Genomic DNA, 25,267 nt, shown 5'->3' with positions numbered 1-25,267 from the left:
ATCGCCACACCCTCATCTGTCACTAAGTGTTGTGACAACAGAAGTTGCGAGAAGTTTTTATTATTTTTACTTTCTGTTTCTGTGTGTGTGCGCGTGTGTGTGTGTGTGTGTGTGTGTGTGTACGTACTATACTTGAGATGAAATGTTTGGTAACCCCTGCTGTACAGTATCCTAAAACAATAACTGTATAACACATGATTGATGTGATTGTAATATTATTTTTCTGGTCACATGTATAGCTTGTTAATGTATATTTTGTGCTTTCAGTTGTCCTATAGTGAGCCGGCGCTCCCTTACTGTTAAGTATTTATTAATTGTATTGTTTATTTATTGAATTGCATTTTTGTTTTCATTGGGGTATTTATTATTAAAGTTTTAGTATTTATTATTACATTTTGGACCTCTGGACTTCCATAGTTAGGCCTACTGTATATTAATGATTAAGGCAACACTATGCAGATGCACTGGTGCAACAAAAACAATAGGACAAGGCAGATAGGCTACTGTCTCTACTCTCTAGTCAGTCTAGTGTATATGTTTTGTAGACAATTGCTCCCTCTGCTGTGCCAATTTGATAACTGCAATTAGTTGATATTGAAGTGCCTAGGCATGGGGCTGCATGCTTATTTAAAATACATTTCAATATTCCTTTAGGACTTAGGAGAATATAGTTAACAGATGAAAATATCTGTTAGTAGTGTGATCTGTCATAATGTAGATGCATTATTCAAATAATGTACATATGTCTTGTCTGTACAGATCAAAATGGAGTTGGAACAACTGAGGTCCGGGAGGTTTGACCAAGCAGAGGACGACCAAACACAACTCCACCAGCCATTACCAACTCCATCCTTGTGCCACCCGTGCCAACCACTCACCAGCCTTCAATCAGGCTGTCCACTCCTACCATGCCAATCACTGGGGTATTCAAATGCAAGTTTAAAAAATGGCAGCGTGGCCTGGGCCGTGGCTCAGCGGTCCAGGCACCTTGGCCGGTAGCCATGTCACCCCTAGGTTACGTCACCCCCCCCCCCCCCCCCCCCCCCATCTCTCTTCCTGTCAGCCTACTGCTGTCTGTCCCTCTATAAAACATAAAATGAAGGCGAAAACCACAAAAAAAACATTTAAAAAAAATGGCGGCATGCATAGTTTCCAGTAACCCTCCCTCCCTGTTTTCTTCTCCAGGTTCCAGAGTGGCAGGCTTATGCCTCGACCCCTAAGCCAAAGTATCTGGCTCATGCACAACCCCCCTAATCACACTGCCATCCATGTCCCGTGCTCTTACCACCACTACACGCCTTCGTGTGGTGATGACCTTAGTTAGATGATCATGCCGGCACCTTTAATGGCAAGGATTTTTGAGTTAAACTTAAAGAGCCCTAAGCCAGCTGTGTTTCTTAACCTTTCTTAACCTTTTGTTATCTGTGCATCGACATGACCACGCTGGCTCGCCAAACGTAATTTCATGCCGTGGTCATTCTAAGCCTTAGATCTAAGGTCTAAGGTCATCACTACATGCAAGCGGAGAGTGATGACCTTAGATGACCATTTCGGTTACGTAATAGGGTTGTGGCTGGGCTGAGGGAACAAACAGATACGCTCCCCCGTCTGTGTGTCCATCCTTCCGTCTGTTACCAGCTAATCTCCGGCACCGTTCGCTACGAATCTGTGCATGCACACACTCCCTTTTTTAAATAAATCAACACATGCTGTACCACACCATCAATATATTACAAACAATGTGTATTACATCATAGAATCTGATAATTATGAATCATGTGTCATTATAAAATAATGACACGTCCATTTTACATACCTTTGTATAACCAGACAAATAAAGGCCTATTCAGTCCAGTTTTCGGTGAAGAGGTGACCACGTGGTTAGTAAAAACAGAGAGATGTGCTGTGTGAGCGCTGAGCACCGCAGCGTGACGTCATGTTGTAGTTGGCAGTGGTGGATTAACCCAAGCTTTCATGTCATGTCATGATAGGCAAACATTAGGTTATTTTTCAGCGAAGAGATTTGGTGTAGAGGTGGAAGAAGGATAGGATATTTAGAGCGCTGAGGGCTCAACAAAGTATTTGTCGCTGTCAGGCAGAAACGTCTTGTCTACATATTTTAACTTTTTTTAGTTTTTTGCGTACGGCCTGCGTACGTGATCAAGCTACTGCGTCACACAAAAGCATCAAAAGTAGCAGATGGACAAGCGACGAAGCGCAATCTCCTACCTTTTTATTTTGTATTTCTTTCATCATGAAAAGTAACTCTGTTAAATGTTTCCTCCTGACAGAGACAATATAGGCTAGTATAAGTGTAATGGGGTTTAAGTGGTTACAGATACAGATCATGTTGGAGACCAAGAATTCTGAAAATACTGTAGGGTTTCCCGATCGGATCGGGTGATCGGAGATCGGAGAGAAAAGATCGGATTTTTAATTGTCTAATGTAAATCTCAAAGAAATATGTATAAGCAATGAGATTTTGTAAAAACTGTTGTGTTTATGCTAGTTGTTTTCCTTCTGGTCCCAGTCAGAGATCATCAAACAAAGACTAGTCACACTCAGAGGCGTGAAAGACACCTGCTTGATGGCATAGGTGTCTGTAGTACTCTCTCTGAATGAGAGAGATACTCTTGAAGAGTCTTAACTTGACTTCAGTTCTATAAGCTGTAGAACTGTATTCACTTTTAACCAATACATAATTATTTTGCTATGATTCCATGCTTTCATAGAAAGAAAAAGAAAAACACAATGACAGACATTCTAATAAAAGTATAGTCCCATTTTGCCTTTCAATAATTGAAAGGCAACACAAAAGACTAGACTAGACTGACATACATTAGGATATTTGCTATTGTGATATGGCATAAGTGTTATATAAAAATATAAAGATCGGATCGGGAAAGATCGGTATGTCTCAAAATCAATTGATTGGAATCGGATCAGGAACAAAAAAGCTTGATCGGGACATCCCTAGAAAATAGCTAAAGATTTAATAAACGGCTTACATATGTATTTATTCCATTTTAGCCACTATACCTGGTGTTTTGGAATGTCTGGGTACTGTATACTGTATTATGCTATTTGTTAGTTATTTAATCAGTATTTCCCATTACATAATATGTTTGGGAAAGATCAGTGTAAACATTGATCTGATGACCATACTGCATGGCATCATGTCATACAGAAAAACAGTATCCATGTACTTGCTTTGTAGTGCTTTAATATAATCGTTGCTGTCAGGAGGAAACTACACCTTTTTGAGTTTTCCTTCTCCATAAATCAGTGCTATTGAACACCCTTTACGCCTGTGTGTTGTTACAAAACCTCTTAACTCCACTGGACCCTCAAACTGTCTGCTAAAGTAACCAACACCTCTCCCCCTGTCATGCAAGTAATTGACAATATATAAAGTCACAACACCACCTTTGATGAGGCAGTATTGTTTTCAAAAATATAAAGGTTTTCTTCATTTCCAGAAAATTTTGGAGTTAGGTGGTTTCTTCCCCGACAGCAGAGAATATGATATATTCTCTGTCAACAAACAGGACTTGGTCTTTTCAAATCTACCCACAATGACATAATATCAGTGTTGTTATACGTTGTGGTGGCTATTAGCCTGGAGTAAGCACAGTGACTATAAGGCACAGGGACCACATTAAATGAAGACAGATGTGGGGGGTCGGTGTGTGCTATACCCAGGTATCTCATACACAAACCCAAGTATACATCCTCAATGTAAACAGCTTTAACGTGTCTGGATGCTTCCACAAGCTTTCCAGGCAGGTCCAAGGACATAACGTAGCCCAGTCCTAATGCATAATGAGGATACTGCGACTCTGGGAATACCTCAACAGGCAGGTACCATTTAGAGCCCGGGTCTCTCATAACAAAAGCTACGTTGAACACACATCCAGTCATATATTCGTCCTTGCTAGCGTTCAGCAGCATGTCGACCAAGTTGTGCACGTTTAGAAACATGTCCGAGTCAATCTTCATGGCGTAGGAGGCCATGGAGCAGCTGCTCTCCTCCAGCACTTGCCGCTGGGTTCGTTCTGCGTCTTCTCCCGTCGGCAGTCCCAACAAAAAGAACAGGCTCACTACTTTGCCCGACACGGGGCTCTCACTGCCCCACGTCCTACGGATGGCGTCACGGTGGGCTCTGTTGTGGGGAGCGACCGGGACGACCAGCACCACGAAAGGCTTCTGTTGTTCACATTTCTCTGGCTCGTCCACGGTGAAGTGGTAGTCGTGTGGATAAGCGACAAAGTACGGGGACGCCGGCGCGGCGTCCTCGTACTTTGTCGCTGTGGCTGTTGTTGCATTTGTTATTATACTGTCATGCCTCCACATAACAGTGGCCCCCCACGACGGCAGGAACTCACTGTCCCAGATTGTGTACGTTGAGATGAGAAGAAGTAAGCATACGGACGGGATGAAGTATCGGAGGCAGAACCGTTTAGTCTTCCCTCCATGGTGCTGGATGTCTTCATTCCTGTGATTGAACATTTTCATAGAAACATTTGTCACAGACGGCGCATTGTGAGCTTGTAGAGCTATTTTCAAATAGCCGAAATGTATAGGATCGAAGTGGTTAATGTATGTTTTGTAATAATAATCACAATCTACTATAGCTAAAGTTTTCAAATAAATGTAGTGGAGTAAAAGTACAATATTTGGATTCAAAATGTACTATTGGAAATTGGAAATACTCATGTAAAGTACAAATAACTAAAAATAACTCAAAGTTAATTTAGACCTCTGGTCACGGAACACATTTATGTGAAGTCAAGTCACACACTTATAATAAGTAGGCTATATCTGAATAAGCAACTGAAAGGAATACCAGACACAGATGCTCACCATTAGGTTCAGTAGTTTTCTTAGAGACATATACGGTAGAAGTTACATGAATGGTTCTCCGCCAAAAATAAATCACACATATTGGCTGTATAGTTACAATTACTCATTATGGGTTCAATGACTTCTTTGCGCGCTATGAGCTTGTAGATCTGCTATTTTTCAATAGCTAAATTATAACATAATGTTTAAAACACCAAAAGGGGTTAACTGTCCTTTTGCGCAGATCACGCAAACCTCAGCAAAAAGAAAAAGGACAATATCGATGGCCTCCAACTGTAACTATAAACAGATTCCTTTCACAGCAGACACGATGACGGGTAAAGTAATACTGAAAGTAAATACCGTAGTAATGGATGCGTTTCATCTTTACAAAGAGACACTTACATGAAACACAATTACGAATTGCACACAATTACACGAACGCATCTGTGTCGCTTCAGCGTTTAACCACTTAAACCATCATTTTAAATTTAGCTGTTGAAAAATAGCAAATCTACAAGCTCATAGCGCGACACGAGTGCCGTGCTACGAGCTTGTAGATCTGATTATTATTCTTTTTTTAAATCGTGAAAATGTGGCGCAAATCTTTGAATATATTATTCTTTCACAGTGAACGTTTTTAACTCAAATGTTTGCTTCTGGGGAGGTCCCTGTCCCTGGAACAACATAATTTCAGATGGGGGGCCAATTACATATCATTTTTGGGGTCTGGTTGACATGAAATAGTTTGAGAAGTCCACTGACATAGAAACATAGGTTTATCAGAAAACGATTTAGAAGACATTTGTAGAATCTGGTCTCCCTTCCTAAATGGGTAGCTGCATTTACCTGTCAAAATGTTTGCTGTGAAAATTAAGGGTCCATTGTGACAGTGTGTCTTTTGTTCTCTGTGGCTCACCTGGATTCAGACACAACATGTGTTAGTGTTGCTAAGGCTTTCTTCATGTTTTCAACAAAACAAAGCCGCGTCCGGCCTGCGCATTAGACACCAAAAACACACAGCTCCTCCGCTGTCGATCCGGGATCTCCTCCTGATGCAGTCTAGAGCGCCCCAGTCCTTTGAGACACGAAGGAAATATAGACGGATACATCATCAGCTTTCATCTGAACGTGATGTTAATTTTCTCTTTTGACACTTATAGTACGTGAGTAGACTATACAATTCACACAGACTGGCCCTACGTATAAAGAGTGGAATGAGAACTGAAAGTTGCACCTGGAGTCTGGAGAACAACATTTTGGTTAGATTGACTGACGGTCATTCCTTTGCCTCAAGTCTGCGCTTGTCTCTCCACGCCCACACGGAGGGGTCTGAGAGAGAGGTTTGTTTTTGTGTGTGTGTGTGTGAGCACTCGGCACACCATTTCTGATGGTTCAACAAACATTCAAGGTGCTATTATTGTCACATGATGGACTCAACATTACAGCTGTATAGCAGCATTGCAGGCAGTGACTTTTTTTTTTTTTAACTATTAACTACAGTACCATCAGTGAAAATCTAAGAAAGAACCAATGTTAGTTTATAGAGGTGGCACTTATTGGAGTTGCTAGGAAATGTATTGCAATAACATGGAGGTCTCACTCCCCCTTTCCTCATTGTGAGAAGGTCCTCAGAATTGAATAGCTGTGTTTCTCTTGAGAAGATTACTTATCTTCTGCTTTCAATCCTCTGTGGGAGACAAACATTAAAAGATTGGAGAGTGAAGTGTGGTAATCAGGGACGGCTCCAGGGGGAGGGGGCGGCTTTAGCCATTATAATGTCTCCAACATATAATGAGGTGGGCAGGGTGGGGTTGGAGAGAGGTGGTATAGTAAGCAAACACAATATTAAAAAAAAAGATACAAATAATAATATCATGTATCATCAAATCAATAATCATGTTTGATGCAGCAGACCTTAAAGCTGCTATAAGCAATAATATGTCAACATTTTGTGTTTTATTTTTTAGTATTCAGACAGCCAGCAAATGAGTAAAACGCTCCCAAAAATATTTAGTCTCTGTGACACATCTAGGGCCACAATCTGCATTCAAAGATGTACCTAGAACGTTGGGAGCATTTACCCATTGCTAGCTGTCTGAATACCAAAAAATAAAAAGGTCATTACAATTTTGACATATTATTGCTTATAGCAGCTTTAATGCCAGGGCGGGAATCTATAATCCATTTGTAAGTAAGTGTGTGCGCCCACATGGAAGGAAGGCTTCACATGTCATTGGAAAATGTGCATTTTGCTGCCACTAACACCCAGCCACGAACCCAAACATGTCTACACAGTGCACACCCCACCTCACCTGTATGAGTTCATGATGAAAGATTAGTCAATGAAACTGTTAAGCCTTTTCATACTCAACTGACAGTTACAACAGAATGGTGTATTGCACTTGTAAAGTTGCCCAAAGGGCCATGGCTCCAAGAACAGTCAGAAATGCAATTTAAGGGTCTTTATTTTCCCCCAAAACTCCTCCACTAAAGTCCAGTACAGATTCAACAGTGCGAAAACAGAAAACATGTTGTGCTCAGCAACGTCTTATGTCTTGAGAGATACGTCCCGATGTTCTTATCGAGCCCATGTGTACCGTCCCAGCGTCACTTTAAAAGCGTAATTGTGTTTCCCCGGACAGTGCTAGTTGGCAGGTATCAATACACTTTTAGACAGACATGTTTGTGCCAGCATGGATGATTACATTTATTTCTTGATTGCCTCTTGTATTGATTGTTTAAACATGATGACGTCATGGGCCACTATGCTCCATAACAGGCTTGATAAGCCCAAAGCTTATTGATAACGGGTACTCAATAAGCTTGTTATCAGATGTTTCCGGGTATCGGTAATCATGCTCCATCCCTATATACTGTAGCTACACAGTCCATATGCACTAATTCCATCTCTTCTATGCCAGTGGTTCCCAAGGTGGCGTCCGGGGACCCCCAGGGGTCATTGAGGCAGTTTCAGGGGGTCCCCAGCTAAATGACAAGAACCAAATGGACCCTTATGGGTCTAACAGGTTCCATTTGTACACTCTCAGAGTTAAATTAATATTGATTTTACCATATGAATTGGGGGTCCCAGAGATAGAAATGCCATTAAATGGGCATCCGGTTGAGAATCACTGCTAGAGCCATAGAATTCTTCTCAAGTGGGGGGGTAATGGTATATGGGCATATATTTTTCAAATGGGTGTCCGCGGGCTAATACATGTCAATTTGGGGGTCCTTGGCATGAAAGGGTTTGGGAACCACTGTTCTATGCAACACAAGAGATGTATGTGTAACAGTGTTACTGTATGAATAACTAACAAGAGTCGTAGCATGGTCTTACACAACGTACCTTCATAATTAAAAGGTGCCACAATGTTCTTGTTTAAGGAACTCTCTTACATGATTTAGTAGCAGCCAACCAACAATAGACATGCAGCTACTTCTCCAGTGTCAGTGGTTTAACGTAAGGATATAACGTGTCATACTGAGTTTCCTTGAACCTGCCTCTGGGGATCAAATATAACGTTCACCATCTCACCTTATGTAGCAGTTACAGTATATAGCAGTGGCTCTCAATCTTTGCACAAATGGATCTTTGCACAAATCTTTTCGCAATTGTGTTGTACAGACCTGTAATTGGGTCAATATGGAACCCCCTAAAGGACCCTGCCCCTGAGGGCCCCTCGATCGCACTTTGAGAACCACTGTTATCGTGTTATACTATAAATTTCAGCTTTCTATGCGTTATCGCAAGATCTCGTATACACTTTTTGCGTTTAGCTAATTTAAGTGGCATAAAATACACAAATCATACAAACAACAATGGACACAACACTATGAGGTTATTCTGAAACGTATCGCTGCAATGATACTAAGATAACAACGTAACAATGGGGAAGTGACTCGCTTTTCCATGGGAGGACATGCATGGCATAAGATATCGAGAATGGCAAGTAGTAGTTCCAGGCAACTGGAACTAATGTATGTGATGCTGTATAGGTAACCGGAAGGCTCACCCCAAAACACGTTTGTTTCTGCCCGACAGGCAGTACTGTACACTGTACAGTAATCTGGCAGTAATAGTAACTTGAACCTGTAGCCACCTTTCAAACAAACTGAACCACAACGGAACCCCAATTGTTGTAATCTATCTCCTCAGTCTTCTCATGCTCAACTCAGGTCTCTAGAGGCAAACCCACTACATTGTGTTAACTAATCCAAGCCATTAAAAACTGTACCCTGCTTCGGGTCCTTGATGCTTTCCACACTACAACGCCCCTTAAACAAACACTTAACCTGTTTCGGAATCTGTGTCAATACATGTTAAATCACAGTTTTGGCTATGTGTTGTACATAAACAGATCAATTTTCACATTAATGGTTGTATTTTACATTCCCACACCCCAAATTCAACAAAACTCTACCAAACTTAGTTTTTTGGCTTTTCTGTCTTTATTGATAGTATCAAGTGAAGACTGATAGGAAAGAGAGAGAGAGAGAGAGAGAAGGGGAGAGACATGCAGCAAAGGTCGTCATGAACGGGAATCGAACACGCAACGTGCTGTCAGGCCAAAGCCTATTATGTGGCATGCGCCTGGACCACTAGGCCAGCAGGCGCCCGAAACTCAATGGCTTTGCTTCTTTTTAACGTGTCAATTGTTTTTAAATGTGACAAGCACCATGAGTAGTGGAGAACGGTATTTTGCTCCCCTGTATGCCTAGTGTATACTGTGGAAGTGACAATAAAAACTGATTCTGAAATCAGATGGGGCGGCAGTGGCTCAGGGGTAGAGTGACTGGATGGGAACCGCAAGGTTCCCGGTTCGATCCCTGGGGCTCCCCCAGAGTTAGTGTTGAAGTGTCCTTGAGCAAGACTCTGAACCCCTAATTAGTGTGGTTGCCCTAACAGGGCAACCAGACTATTGTTATTGTACATTTGGATACTTTGCCGCACTACTCCTCCCACAGTTAGTGTGGTTGCCCTAACAGGGCAACCAGACTATTGTTATTGTACATTTGGATACTTTGCCGCACTACTCCTCCCACAGTTTTTGCCGCACACACTCGAGCCATATGTCAAATCGACCGGCTTCATCGGGAATCGTGTGCTTGTATTTTGCTAAGAGATCCATTGTATAGTTTAATTGATATTAATTAATTAGTTCTCCATAGACTTATAATGGGGAAATCGAAGACAAAATTTAAGTATTTTTTTCCCTTGGGAAAAGACTTGGGGGGGAGGTTCATAATAATTATGAAAATTAATTGAAAGGGAATTACATCAGTCGGCCTCATGGTGGCGCTATTACAGCCCACTTTGCGTTTTTCCCTATAACTCTTGAACCGTAAGTCGTCAAATCTAAATTTCTTTTTCCATGGATTCCTTGGGTCATGATGCATTTCCACATATAGGCCACGCCCATTATCATCAGGGAAAAGAATCCTGCAAATTTGAATTTTCTCCAAAACACACTTTTGGCTCCTCCTCCTACAGATTTTGTCCAAATCTCACAAAAATCGGCACACATGATCTCCGGACCTATCCGATTAAAAGACCAACTGCAGAATTTTGGTAGTGCGTATACTTCGGCCGTAATCGTCGTCCGAAGTTAGTAGGAGGGGCCTATTTAAAAAAAAATGCCACAAATCACGAACGGAATGTCCAAACCATCCCAAATTTTAATCACATGTCCCGGGTGGTTCAATCAACCAAGTTCCAAAAGGAATTCCATTTTCATCCATAGGGGGCGCCGCAAATGCGAAAAGTGTAACCGATTGTTGCAAAAACATGATTTTGGGGGGATAAATCCCCTCCGAATTACTTACGCATGATCACAAGGTTGACGGACATTGTAATTGGCTACCAACATTAGTGGGAGGGGCCTATGTAAGCGACTGCAGCAACCACACTTTACACTTTTTCTAAATTGCAACCTTTCCAGTTTATATTCATATTTGAACAGAAAAGAGAGGTCGAGCTTGTAGATCAGCTATTTTCAAATGGTCGAAATGTATATAGAGTTGAAGTGGTTACAGTAATGTATGTTTTTCTAATGAAAATGTAAATCTTCAAAGTAACTAGTAACTAAAGTTTTCAAATAATTGTAGTGGAGTAAAAGTACAAATGTTGGCTCTGAGATGTAGTGGAGTAGATGTAAATGTATTGGAAATTGGAATACAGTCAAGTAAAGTACAAATACCTCAAAATTGTACTTAAGTACATTATTTGAGTAAATGTACTTAGTTACTTTCCACCACTGGGTTAACGGCAGGAGGATGAGTTAACAAAACGTCAACAAAGAGAGAAGTATATGACAAAGCTGTCCGTCTGATGACAAAAAAGATTACGAAAGAAAGGAGAGAGAAGTATGACTAAGACACAGAAGTGGTCAATGTTATCCTCAACTTCATATTGACATCTGTTGTCCACATCATATCTCACACCAGGGCTGCAGGGCTGAATCATTCAGGCCGCGGTAGTCAAGTCATACACCCAGCCAGGCCACCCTATCCCTATACCCACACGCATGTACGTTTGGATTACAACAGAGCCATAGACTAGTATAGACAGAGTTGCGACATTGAGGGGGCAGAAAACAGCCCGGTCACGTGGTTCATGTACTCACGCGAGCCCTATCGACTACAATAGATCTCTTAAATACCCTCCGAATTACTTACACATGATCACAGGTGTGACTTGAAATTGTAATTGGCTAGCAACGTTAGTGGGAGGGGCCTATGTAAGCGACTGCGGCAACCACACTTTGCAATTTTTTAAAATTGCGACCTTTCTAGTTGCTATTGCTCCCGATGTGCAGGTTGGTGCCTTGCATGGTTTCCTCCGGCATCGGTGTATGAATGTGGGTGTGAATGGGTGAATGTAATGCTGTGTAAAGCGTGTGTAAAGTGCCTTGGATAAAGACGCTATATAAATGCACCATTTACAGATGACTCTGTTTTTCCACTCCAGAAATGACATGGGTTGCCTTAAATCTCTTTTATTCAAATTATTATTATGTCAAGTACGACAAGTGCTGAACACGTGTGGAGTTACAACAAACCAGTATGTGTGTGTGTGTGTGTGTGGGTAATGAGGTAATCATTGTAATGTATGATATAATGAGGCTTGTGTTGGTGGTAGATATGAAACTATCAGCTCTGTCTATACTATGGAGTCTGGAGTAGAGCACAGGCAGAACAAGAGAAGAGGATGTGGTTGTTATGAGTTGTCCATGTACATCTAAGTCTGTGTACTTGAACTTGAGATACAGTGTACAGTGTAGTGATATGTGATAGCCTGTACTGTAGCCTACTTTATAGATAGGCCACGAGAGACATCTTTTAGTTAGCGCCAGTAAGGTCAGCCTTGCTGCCTTGTCATTATCATGTCACGTTTCTATGTCTCATATCTTGTTGTCACGTCACTATGATCCAGCACTATATATATGTTCCCCGTTTGTGTAATAAACTTTGTGAACCTTTAGCGTGATACTGTCTCGTGCCGCGTTCTCCCGGGCCCGCCGATGTCGCCCCCGTACCAAAGGAATACTTCAACTGGATTATCACACACCACCCAGCCTGCACACACTACCAGCCTGTCAGAACCAGACCGGGGGTCCATTTAGAGATTACAACAGTGGTCACAGAGTATAGCCTGTCTCACCTTTAAATGTAGACCTGAGGCTTCATTCTAAAATCAGAAGAAAAACGTTTTTTATTTGGCGCCGACACCCATCTGAAAATGTAGTTCCAGAGATTTGAGTTAAAAATGTTCGCTCTGAAAGAATATATATTAAAAGATTTGTGCCACATTTTCACGATTTTTCAAAAATAGCAGATCTACAAGCTTGTAGCGCAGCACTCTGTGCCGCGCTATGAGCTTGTAGATCTGCTATTTTTCAATAGCTAGAGTATAACATAATGCGTCAAACACCCAAAGGGGTTCCCGTCCTGAATGGGTTAACAAATCTTAACCCGATGTTGTGCAAAGAACAACAACCTGCAAGCACCTTCTACATTTAGAACAACAACCTGCAAGCACCTTCTACATTTAGAACAACAATCTGCATGCACCTTCTACATCTAGTGGTGGAAGGCAACTAAAGAACAACAACCTGCAAGCACCTTCTACATTTAGAACAACAACCTGCAAGCACCTTCTACATTTAGAACAACAATCTGCATGCACCTTCTACATCTAGTGGTGGAAGGCAACTAAAGAACAACAACCTGCAAGCACCTTCTACATCTAGTGGTGGAAGGCAACTAAAGAACAACAACCTGCAAGCACCTTCTACATCTAGTGGTGGAAGGCAACTAAAGAACAACAACCTGCAAGCACCTTCTACATCTAGTGGTGGAAGGCAACTAAAGAACAACAACCTGCAGCACCTTCTACATCTAGTGGTGGAAGGCAACTAAAGAACAACAACCTGCAGCACCTTCTACATCTAGTGGTGGAAGGCAACTAAAGAACAACAACCTGCAAGCACCTTCTACATCTAGTGGTGGAAGGCAACTAAAGAACAACAACCTGCAGCACCTTCTACATCTAGTGGTGGAAGGCAACTAAAGAACAACAACCTGCAAGCACCTTCTACATCTAGTGGTGGAAGGCAACTAAAGAACAACAACCTGCAAGCACCTTCTACATCTAGTGGTGGAAGGCAACTAAAGAACAACAACCTGCAGCACCTTCTACATCTAGTGGTGGAAGGCAACTAAAGAACAACAACCTGCAGCACCTTCTACATCTAGTGGTGGAAGGCAACTAAAGAACAACAACCTGCAAGCACCTTCTACATCTAGTGGTGGAAGGCAACTAAAGAACAACAACCTGCAAGCACCTTCTACATCTAGTGGTGGAAGGCAACTAAAGAACAACAACCTGCAAGCACCTTCTACATCTAGTGGTGGAAGGCAACTAAAGAACAACAACCTGCAAGCACCTTCTACATCTAGTGGTGGAAGGCAACTAAAGAACAACAACCTGCAAGCACCTTCTACATCTAGTGGTGGAAGGCAACTAAAGAACAACAACCTGCAAGCACCTTCTACATCTAGTGGTGGAAGGCAACTAAAGAACAACAACCTGCAGCACCTTCTACATCTAGTGGTGGAAGGCAACTAAAGAACAACAACCTGCAAGCACCTTCTACATCTAGTGGTGGAAGGCAACTAAAGAACAACAACCTGCAAGCACCTTCTACATCTAGTGGTGGAAGGCAACTAAAGAACAACAACCTGCAAGCACCTTCTACATTTAGAACAACAACCTGCAAGCACCTTCTACATCTAGTGGTGGAAGGCAACTAAAGAACAACAACCTGCAGCACCTTCTACATCTAGTGGTGGAAGGCAACTAAAGAACAACAACCTGCATGCACCTTCTACATTTAGTGGTGGAAGGCAACTAAAGAACAACAACCTGCAAGCACCTTCTACATTTAGAACAACAACCTGCAGCACCTTCTACATCTAGTGGTGGAAGGCAACTAAAGAACAACAACCTGCAAGCACCTTCTACATTTAGAACAACAACCTGCATGCACCTTCTACATCTAGTGGTGGAAGGCAACTAAAGAACAACAACCTGCAAGCACCTTCTACATCTAGTGGTGGAAGGCAACTAAAGAACAACAACCTGCAGCACCTTCTACATCTAGTGGTGGAAGGCAACTAAAGAACAACAACCTGCAAGCACCTTCTACATTTAGTGGTGGAAGGCAACTAAAGAACAACAACCTGCAAGCACCTTCTACATTTAGTGGTGGAAGGCAACTAAAGAACAACAACCTGCAAGCACCTTCTACATCTAGTGGTGGAAGGCAACTAAAGAACAACAACCTGCAAGCACCTTCTACATCTAGTGGTGGAAGGCAACAGAACAACAACCTGCAAGCACCTTCTACATTTAGTGGTGGAAGGCAACTAAAGAACAACAACCTGCAAGCACCTTCTACATTTAGAACAACAACCTGCAAGCACCTTCTACATTTAGAACAACAACCTGCAAGCACCTTCTACATCTAGTGGTGGAAGGCAACTAAAGAACAACAACCTGCAAGCACCTTCTACATCTAGTGGTGGAAGGCAACTAAAGAACAACAACCTGCAAGCACCTTCTACATTTAGTGGTGGAAGGCAACTAAAGAACAACAACCTGCAAGCACCTTCTACATCTAGTGGTGGAAGGCAACTAAGTACATTTACTTAAGTACTGTACTTGTTTCCTAGGCTGTGTTTTCCACTTCCTGTCGATTTCATTGGATATCATTGGTCATCTGACCAGTTTCATTGGATTTCATTGGATCAAATCGACAGGAAGTGGAAAACACACCTAGGAAACAGGTGAATACATTCGGCTATTTTCAAACTTAAAATGGGACACTTTTGTAGCCTGGCTAATAACCCAGACTCAAATCACACTGTAACGGCTGATTCGGTCTGGCTTATTAGCCAGGCTAACACTTTTGCACAATGAGTACTTTTACTTTACATTTAACATGACTGTAGTGCCGTGGTCAATAAAGGCTCTGTAAGATTATCACATATTTTACTTTCCTGACATGTAAAATCATGTACTGAAAGCTTTGATGAAAATGTACATATAATCTAAGGCGTTGAGAGAATGTCAACACATCGGAGTCACAGTGTATTATGAAGTTTGGCTTCCCTGCCAAACTTTCTTAATCTCATCTCACATTGAGTGGCTTATAGTCCCATTCAGTTCTATAGTGTTGTGGGGTTAAAGTCCACCTAATGTACTAAACTGACTGAACTACGTGCTGCTTAAGTGACTGTAGTATTACAACACAATCAATCATTATTCGGAGGGGTCTCAATAAAATGTGTTTCTCATAAAACAAAAGTGTAATGTTTTTGTTTTTCTTCTTTTCCACAAACATGCATGTCCACTGGAGACCAATACAAGCAAACAAGCACACAAGCATACAAGCAAATAAATACATATAGACATAAAATACTGTATTGGTTGTGGATGCAGTAAGCATGTATGGGTTGATGTTGATTTATATATTTTTTAAATCAATACTTTAACATAACTAAGCTGTTAGAGGGTCAGAGAAAGTGCATGTGTAAGAACCATGACAAAAATGATTAAATAATTACATCTTCCTTGATTTCAGAACATGGGCTGCTATTATTTCCTCACAAAGTAGCCTAGTATAGGACATGCAGAATGCATCACAAACTCACTCAGACACAATTACACTCACCTACTGAAAGTGTGGTTTTCCTCTTTGGTGGTCTTGCAGTCACGTTCCAAATAAGGTGCCTTAAATGCAGTCCAATTCAATTATTACCATGAAATATTAAAAGAGAGGGGATTTGTGTAGTAATCCATCTGCAACCACAGCACAGAGTTGTGAAAACGATCCACAATGATACTCCACTTCTTTTCACACGAAACAGCAAAAAGTCAAAAGTGCCTAATGAAAAACAAGGACGAGCCTATATCATGCCCTTATACCAACAGCACAAACTGGAGTGAAAGATGGACAAATACACACATAATGCCATACCTATATTAAAACATGCTCATTGCTCACGCACAGACACACATGGAAAGACCACCAGACTGCATGGTGGAGTGACCCCGATACCCGAGAGTGCAGCTCAGGTAAATCCATCTCACCTAAAGTAGTGTTGGCGTCGCCCTCTAGTGCTTCATACACTGCACTACATTTCAATTCGTTTCGAACAGAAGTCTACAACGTTTTTCAGGCAAATACAAGGAGGAAGGGGGCCCTTATAGACCAATGAATTGTTTACAAACATTGGGACTGGGCGCACGGGTGACTGTTTCATGTAATCAATTCCCAACAGATCTCCAAACCTGTTGTTTTGGGGAGCGCTGGTTTCAGTCCATTTAACCTCCTCTTGTGAGTTGGCTAGTGAGGTGCACCCTAGGAGACATTTATACTTCAAAGCCCAACAGTGTTGCGCACAGAGAACAGCTGATATACAAGCTCACATCGCATCGCGGATGCGACTGTTGTGAGCGTAGAGGTCTGCGTGCGCGACACCATCGCGGGACGAAGCATACATTTTACTTGATGGGCTGCAGGTGCGCGTGCAGCCCATAGAGTGTGCAGCCGTGCACAAATAGGCTCTGCTGACGTGAATCCGTGATCATGAGCGCACCTCCCGTTCTTATGACAGCGACTGGATGTGTGGTTTTGAGGACAACTGTTTTGAATTGCTATTATTGTTCAAACACAACGGAAATCAAGGATTATATATTTCAAGGGCGAGAGATCACAATAAAAATCCTAATCATTCTTCCTCCACACTGGGAGAAAAACAGCATCTGAAAGTTTGATGGGGCATTTTTTACACGTGAGTGCAGCTAGAACTTTTCCATTGCATCTTATGAGAGGTGGTGTTCTTCTGCTGCCTTTATGCGCGCGCATGCTGTTTCTTATCAGTGTGACGTCGTATATTCAGTGCACACAACGTAAATGATTTCAAGTATTATTTTTTATCTTTACACAATTTTGGCTTCCAGCTCATAAAACCCATACAGAATTTCACAAAATTTGAATACTGTGAAGAAATCACCATTTACTCCTCCGTTTTTGCAGAGCATGAATGTTTTAATCTGAATGCCACATTAAGAAATTAGGATCAAATCAATCAAAATATGGTACTAAATATGGTAAACAGAAATGTCAATCTTGCCTGAGTTATGGAAGCCCAGGTTTCCTTGATGCTTGCTATCAGCTCTTCTTTGTTTTTGGGTCTTCGTCTTGATAATACCCCATTTCTTGGGTTTAGGTCCGGCGAGTTGGCTGTCCAGTAAAGCACTGATGGCATGGGCATCAAACTAGGTTGTGGTGCTTCTGGCGGTATATGGTCAGGGGCCAGATCCTCTTTTCCGATGAAAGTAAAGTGTGCATTTTGTTTGGGGGTTTGGAGGAAGACAAGTGAGGAACAGAATCCAAGCTGCGTGAGGTCCAGTGTGAAATATCCACAATGAGTCATGATTTGGGGTGCAATGTCCAGTGCAGGTGTTGGTAAACTCTGCTTTCTTAAATCCAAGGTCAGCAGTGTACCAGAATGTTTTAGAGGACTTCATGATTCCTTCTGCTGAGGATCTGTATGGAGATGCAGATTTCATCTTCCAGCAGGACCTGGAGTGTTGAAATGTACAAAGAGTATATAGAATCAGCGATAAACTATTTAGAAGCATAAATGTGTTTAAAATAAATTGGTTCAGGTTTATTTGTCATAATGTATAAATACAATCAAATTCATTGTGTGCTCTCAGTCTTCAGACAACATTCAATATGGTCACAAGGCCAAGTGCAAAAGAAAAACAAACAACAAAGTGCATAGTAGTAGAATAATGTAAAGTGCATTACAGTGCAAGGTCAGCTGTTCAGCAGCCTGACTGCCTGGGGAAGAAACTGTTACTGAGACGAGTGGCACGAGATTTGATGCTCTGGTAATTAATTTCTTCAGTCTTTGCACTGGTAGCGTTTTCTGGAAGGGAGTAGTTGGAACAGGGCATGTAGGCCTAGTTAAATTAGAGAAATGTGTGTTAAATTTGTTCAACACAAAATGCTGCGTTCAAGTTCAGGAGACTTCGAGGGAAAAAAGCAATTCTCCTGAATGCTGCCTTGCAGCCTGGCATGCATGGAATTGAGTGGCATTTGTATTTCTTTCACCATAGTAAATGCTACATTCGTGGTTTGGAGAGGGCAGTTGATTGACGGGTAAAAGGGCATGGGCTGAAGCCCCCTTTGATGTTTATGTGTGCACGTCCCTGGCGTGCAGCGTACAGACTGGGGCCTGCCTGTAGCCAGTTACAGATGGAGCTACCCAGACCATGCAGTTACAGATGGAGCTACCCAGACCATGCAAGACCTCTGAGTTTTTATTTAGATGCATGGAACAATGGTGTTGGATGCGGAACTATAGTGTATGAACAGTAGTCTGACATAAGAGTTTTTCTTTTGAAGGTGTACCAATGAGGCAGTGTGTTTTGCAAGAGAGATCGGCAGATCGCATCATCCACAGATCCATTTGAACAATAAGCAAACTGTAACGGATCAATGCTAGCAGGAATGATGCTTTTGATATAAACATAATTTAATTAAGTAACTTTAAGGAGGCGATATAAGTTTGAACTGAATTAGTGTTTATGTGTGTATGTCTACTTTATTAGGCCTACATCAAAGATAAAGCATTTTAAATTAAATAAACTTCAAAAGTATGAGAGCTTAAACTTGAAAGACAAAAAAACAATTAAAAAGTGCAACACGGAGAGCTGTTAAAATAGAGTAGAAAGAAAGAAAGAAAGAATCTTTCCAAATGTTTGCTCTGCTTTTCGATCAGCTCCAATTGATTGATTGATTGATTTGATTTGGTGAAATAAAAACAATAATTGAGAGGATAACAGAGATAGAACACAATCCATCAGACAACAGACATCTCCAACAGACAAACTGATACCTCTGAACTTCATGTCGTCATGGCGGAGGGAATCCACCAGATGGCGCTGAACCTGTTAACCTGAGTGTGGTGGAGAAGTCATTGATTGATTGATTGAAAATTGTATTAACAGTTTGCAGAATTACAGTACATTTCAAGCACAAACTCAATACAAAGGCTGTTAACTGTGAGTGGACGACCCAATTAAGCATTACACTTGTTTACAACAGGGTCCACCATGTTCAATTCATCAAAACATTTAGAGACGTACAAATAGACACTTCTATATAGACAAAGAACAGTACAGGAATTCATCATAATGGAGGTAAAAAGGGAAAAGAAACATATACAGTGAGGGGAAAAAGGGGGGGGGGGGGCGGTGGGGGGATTCAGATTTTTATGGGGGCCAGTTTCGAATTGCAGCCATCCGTAGGTGCCCTTTGAGCGGTTTTGAAGGAGTCAAGGGATTCGCATGTCTTAATGACTGTTGGTAGGGCGTTCCACATTTTGGTGGCATAGGAGCGAAAAGAATTTAGTCCCTTGTTTGTGCCGAATCTGGGTTGAACATGATTCGTTGCACTCCCTCTGGTGTTGTGGGTGTGGACTTCGTTAACATTAAGGAAGTATCTACACAGGTACATGGGTATCTTGGTGGAGTATCGAATCTTGTGGACCAGACACATTGCAAGATGCTGTACTCTGTCGCCGACCCTAAGCCATGCCAGTCTGTCAAAGTGGGCAGGGGTGAGGTGGGTTCGGGGGGTGAGGCCAAGTAGGAGCCTGACCAGTTTGTTTTGGGAGGTCTGGAGCCTAGTTTTAAGGGCCTTTGAGGTGCTGTGGTACCAGGAGGTGCATGCATAGTCAAAGAAGCCTTGTACAAGGGCTCCTGTTAAGGTCTTCAAGGTGTTTTTGTCGACCAGTGAGGAGATCCTGTAAAGGAATCTTGTTCTTTGGTTGACTTTTTTGATTACGTTGGTGGCCATTTTATCACCGGAAAGATTAGCCTCCAGGATGGAACCTAGGTAGGTAATTTCATCTTTACGTGTGATAACATTGTCACCCACTCTAACCAAGAAGCCATTTGCCTTGCTGAGATTACTATTAGATCCAAAGAGAATGGATTCAGTTTTTCCCAGGTGTAAAGATAGTTTGTTATCAGCGAGCCAGGTGCAGATTCTACGATCATTTAAATTACAGTAGGCTAAATGTAGCACATTTAGATAATAACAATAACAACAATATGTATAATAATAATTGTTAGTGAGAGTTAAAGCAAAGGACTGTATAATGAACTGGTCTATACTGGCTGGTCTGGCTTCCACACTTCACCCAAGGGTGTCAGTTAGAACACAGGACAGACATTTAGGGTTTTACTTAGGCTTGGCTGAGTACAGTACAGTACAGTACAGTACAGTACAGTACAGTACAGTACAGTACAGTACAGTACAGTACAGTGCTTCTTTTGTATACAGTGGTTTTCTGCAATGGCACAGAAATAAAATAATCATTAACACCACTACAAAGGCACCATGCCTGCACACATCATCATGAATTACTGTATATAGGCGACACATTCATAATGACATAAAACATATATCACCCTGCCGATGCTTATCAACAAGCAGTATGCATACAACATGAATTGTTGTATCTCATAAGAATGAACTATGCTGTCTATGAATTAGGCCTAATGCCCATTGTACATTTTACACATGACCCAAACGGTGGAACATAATAAACAATGTATACAATGTATGTATAGAATAAACATCAGCATTCCACAGTCTCTTGAAACTGATGCCCTTATAATATTAATTATATTACATTTAAAATATAAAATATTCATTTATAATGAATTATTGACCATTTACTTGGTTATGTATAAGAAATAAAGGCAAATAAGAAATGCTTTCCACCATCATACTACTGTCAATCAAACACCATTTCCAACGTGCACACAAAGGGTATCAAAGGGCACATTCCACACCAGTAAGACGCCCTGAGGGCGAGAAGCGGCCTCGCCCTTTAGGGCGTGCGCGCCTGGGTGACGGCAGACTGCTGGGAGAGAGCGCTGCCTGGCGCTTTGGCATGACTATCAGGTGACTATCAGCTCCACATATGGACATCCATGTGTTGTAGCGACTTGGTTCATTTGCAAGTGTGACTCGCGTTGCGGCAACGACACTGGTTATCATGAGACTGTGGCTTAATATTGATGACAAACCAAGGATCTCCATATATGGGCATAATAGGGATTGTATTAGAGGGCATCCCATAACTTTGACCCTTTTTTGTTTGTTTTTAATTTAATTGACGTTTTCAGACCTGAAACAACAATATGGTCATATATTGACATTCCCATATATGGGCTTAATATTGATGACATCAGGGATCTCCATATATGGGCACAGGGATTGTATTAGAGGGCATCCCATAACTTTGACCAAAAAATGCACAATGAAAAACAGGTATGGCCAGGGTTGATGAATGGCCATATCCATGGCCAGGGTTCATGGCCATATAGTGTGTCTTGAGTGTAGAGGGTTTGATGATGTCAGACTGACATATGATGGACTGACAACCATTTATGGAGATCTAAGGGTCTCCATGATGTCACGTGATGTCACGAGATGTCACGAGATGTCACGAGGTCAGATCCATATATGGAGATCTATTAAGTGTCTCCATGATGTCACAAGTTGTCATGAGGCGCGATACCATCATATGGAGACGGACGGGAGATGCAGGTTTTCATAGTAAACGCGACCTTCGGTCTCGCAACAATAAACTTGAGCACTGTTGGAGCAACAACTTAATGTGAACTGGACCAAACACACACGTTCTCTCCTGACTGAGGCAAGAGGAAAAGAGAAAAGTCTCATTCACTGTACCTGCAGGTTCCTTCATTGATTACACTCATCATTGACCCACACTTAACAGACCTAGTTCACAGTCAGCCTTTTGTACAACAACAACAACAACAACAACAACAAAAACAACAACATGCCTAGGCCTATATGTTTTTTTCCCCTGCTGTCTTTTCCTTTATAGACGGTCAGATATTTATCTCAGACATACCGTACTGTGTACACTTTACTACTTTAGTCACTTGAAGATCAGGCGACAAAAGTGCTCTGGTAACATTCCAAGGGCCGTCTCGTCGCCTGCGACGTCACATTCCAGACCGGCGCTCTGCTGTAAGCCACACGCAAACAACCTGGCGGTGACACGCACACTCACACTGAAGGTGTGCCTTGGCTGTTTTGGAACATGGGCTACTTAGCTTAATTGTCACAAAGTTTCAAAGTGTATAGCAGCATGCAGACTATAAATCCTTTCGTCTCTCAGGCAAATTTAAATCGGATTAAGACATGTATTAACCACATGACCTGTTCTGTTAATCCCTTGACAGTGACCCAAAACATTCTTTTCAGACCAGAACCTGCAATCGTATCCTCTTGCACCATGTGATTTTGTCCTCCCTAGAGTGTCTGTGAGGTCCTTTTGACCCATTTTGAGATTTTTATCTTTGCCCATGAAGTTCTCAGAAGTTTCCAATTCCATGACTTTTCCTATAAATATTCAATTTAAATCATCTCTGTTTTTTTTTTGTTTTTTTTCTAAATATGAATTTAGGCATACTTATACCATCTCTGCCTATTTGTTTCGGTCAAAATGACCCCTGCCACCCTTCCTCCCCCCACAGGAGTGGACTTCACACCTCCAGACAGCCGATTTGTTAAAAGACAATGGCTTGGGGGCACGGTGGCACAGTTGGTAGTGCTGTCGCCTCACAGCTAGAAGGTCCTGGGTTCGATTCCCGCTGGGGACGCTGTGGGCGCTGGGGGCGTGTTGTCTCCTCCGCGTCATCAGTGCCCATACCCGAGGCGGGGTTGGCGAAAGGGCCTTTCTGTGTGGAGTTTGCATGTTCTCCCCGTGTCCCCTAGGGTAGGTACCCTCACAAAAACATGCAGTAATCCTGGTCTCTAATCTGCCTCCCCCTGGCCAGCCGGGGCGCCTGATGGAGGGGAAATGAACTGGTCGGAATAACGTGTTCCTTCCACGCGCTACGTGAAAAAAACTTCCCCCCTGACAGGTGAAAAGAAGCAGCTTGGACTCCTCATGCATAGAAGGAAGCATGAGGTTGGTCTGCTGCCCACCCAGGTTGGCAGAGGAAGTGTAGCGCCCAGGATTACATTAGATAATTGACACTGGGTGAAAAAATGGGTTGCAAAATCGTGGGATACCTGTGTGGTACCTGGCCTTACTTCAGTCATGTCACATGTGAGTTTTAAAAGGCACAACTGGGCCGCTCCTATATGGAAATGGTCATTACCTGCACGTCTCAAGGCAGCGACAATAGTCCCGGTTCCAAAGAAACCGAATATCACAGGCCTGAATGACTAGGCCTGTGGCACTCACCCCTATTGTCGCTAATTGTTTTGAGAGACTGGTTATGAAACACATCAAAGCTGCCATACCGCCATCATTAGATCACTATCAGTTTGCCTAGGAGGAACAGGTCAACAGAGGAGTGTTACACACTCTGTTAGAACACCTAAGAACACATATGAGAGACTCCTTTTTATTGACTTTAGTTCAGCTTTCAACACTATCCTGCCTAGTAAACTCCACAGCAAACTACACCAACTTGGACTGAACACTACACTATGTAATTGGGTCTTGGACTTTCTAACTAACCGCACACAAAATATGTCAGAATTGGCAAGCACATCTCCCCCACCCTGCCCATTAGCACCGGGGCCACCCAGGGTTGCGTGCTTAGCTTAGCCCACTTCTCTACACACTCTTCACACACGACTGTTGCTCCTCCTCTCCATCTAACCGTATAGTTACATTCGCAGATGACACAACAGTACTTGGCCTCATCACAGGAAATTGTGAGACCTTATACAGGAGGGATGTCGAAGGATTGGTGGCATGGTGCGGCAATCACAACTTAGCTGAGTTAGCTCTAAATACATCAAAAACAAAGGAAATTAAATTATCATTGATTCACCACTGATTCACCACTAAACCCCTTATCCCTAAACTTCTTTGCCTTTTTTTACTATTTTGAAAAACATTTTTGAATAGTTCAACTAGCCAATCTACATTGACACGTTGTGAGTTGTAGACTGGCCATTTTAACTATTCGAAAATGTTTAGCAAAATAGTAAAAAAAAGGCAAAGAAGTTTAGGGATAAGGGGTTTAGCGGTGACGAAAATGGAGACTAAGTTTCTGGGCGTGACTGTGGCCGACGACCTGTCCTGGAGGACCACCATCAGACAGTAGGCTGACAGGAAATGGGGGAGAGAGATGGGGGAGTGACATGCAGTAAAGTCCATCGGGATCGGGAGTCGAGCCTGCGGCACACTGCCAGACTCTTAAAAGGGTACTGAAAATGGTCTTTGCATTGAACTTTGGACTATGCATTGCTGAACTATTATGACGTTGCACTATTACATTGCACTAGCACTATTGCACTTATTGTTATTGTACACAGTATATGGTTATTTATTTGTATGCCAGTGGTGAAGCTCTAAACTGAATTGCGTTGTTTCATGCAAGCAATGACAATAAAGATCTATCTATCTACAGGTCATTGGTCATAATATCCTTGTGTAATGCCTATTATCAGTGTGCAGACTTTGCCCCCTGATCCATTCCTGAATAGAGGGTATGGCATGCATAAAGTGAGAGTGCTGTGGCAAAGTGGTGACAAAGTGATTGTAATGTCGTTTGTTTAATGCAATCATAGGACTTTTCTGTTTGTAATACAAACAGAAAAGTCCTATGATTGCATGATTACAAACTTTGTATAGACTATAGAGAATCAGAGAGGCCAGAGTAGTTTTTTGTAACTCAGTAGGCGTTCCCATCCCGCATAACTTCCCTTCCGGCCCGGCTAGTATGATGATGTCACACGCATACCCCCCTAAAGTAGTCTATTGTTGCGTAACT

At 42.1% G+C, this 25,267-nt stretch overlaps 1 protein-coding gene across 5 annotated transcripts; it reads right to left on the bottom strand.

Moving 5' to 3' along the window:
* Positions 1-1,712: 1,712 nt before the first annotated feature.
* Positions 1,713-16,684, bottom strand: LOC306920302 (beta-1,3-galactosyltransferase 1-like). 5 transcript variants are annotated; one of them, XM_079497014.1, is made up of 4 exons: positions 16,502-16,684; positions 16,083-16,210; positions 5,762-5,920; positions 1,713-4,495 (listed from the first exon to the last, which is right to left on the bottom strand). In XM_079497014.1, exons 3-4 carry the CDS (start codon positions 5,806-5,808, stop codon positions 3,538-3,540), a joined length of 1,005 nt encoding a protein of 334 aa, XP_079353140.1. In that variant the 5' UTR covers positions 5,809-5,920; positions 16,083-16,210; positions 16,502-16,684; the 3' UTR covers positions 1,713-3,537. The 5 variants fall into 5 exon arrangements, with proteins under 5 accessions (XP_079353140.1, XP_079353142.1, XP_079353141.1 ...); XM_079497016.1 differs by having other exon boundaries at positions 16,087-16,210; XM_079497015.1 differs by having other exon boundaries at positions 16,083-16,141.
* Positions 16,685-25,267: the final 8,583 nt, after the last annotated feature.

The sequence above is a fragment of the Electrona antarctica genome (assembly GCF_951216825.1).
Source record: "Electrona antarctica genome assembly, chromosome: 3".
Taxonomy (NCBI): domain Eukaryota; kingdom Metazoa; phylum Chordata; class Actinopteri; order Myctophiformes; family Myctophidae; genus Electrona; species Electrona antarctica.
The sequence above is the reverse complement of the archived record's forward strand: the minus strand, read 5'-3'. Positions and strand labels throughout refer to the sequence as shown.

Bases quoted from the DNA above. Each gene is read 5' to 3' on its own strand.
- LOC306920302 (XM_079497014.1), bottom strand. From the start codon at position 5,808: ATGAAGAAAGCCTTAGCAACACTAACACATGTTGTGTCTGAATCCAG. The intron at 4,496-5,761 runs GTGAGCCACAGA...GTTCAATCACAG, and splicing joins CATGTTGTGTCTGAATCCAG to GAATGAAGACATCCAGCACC.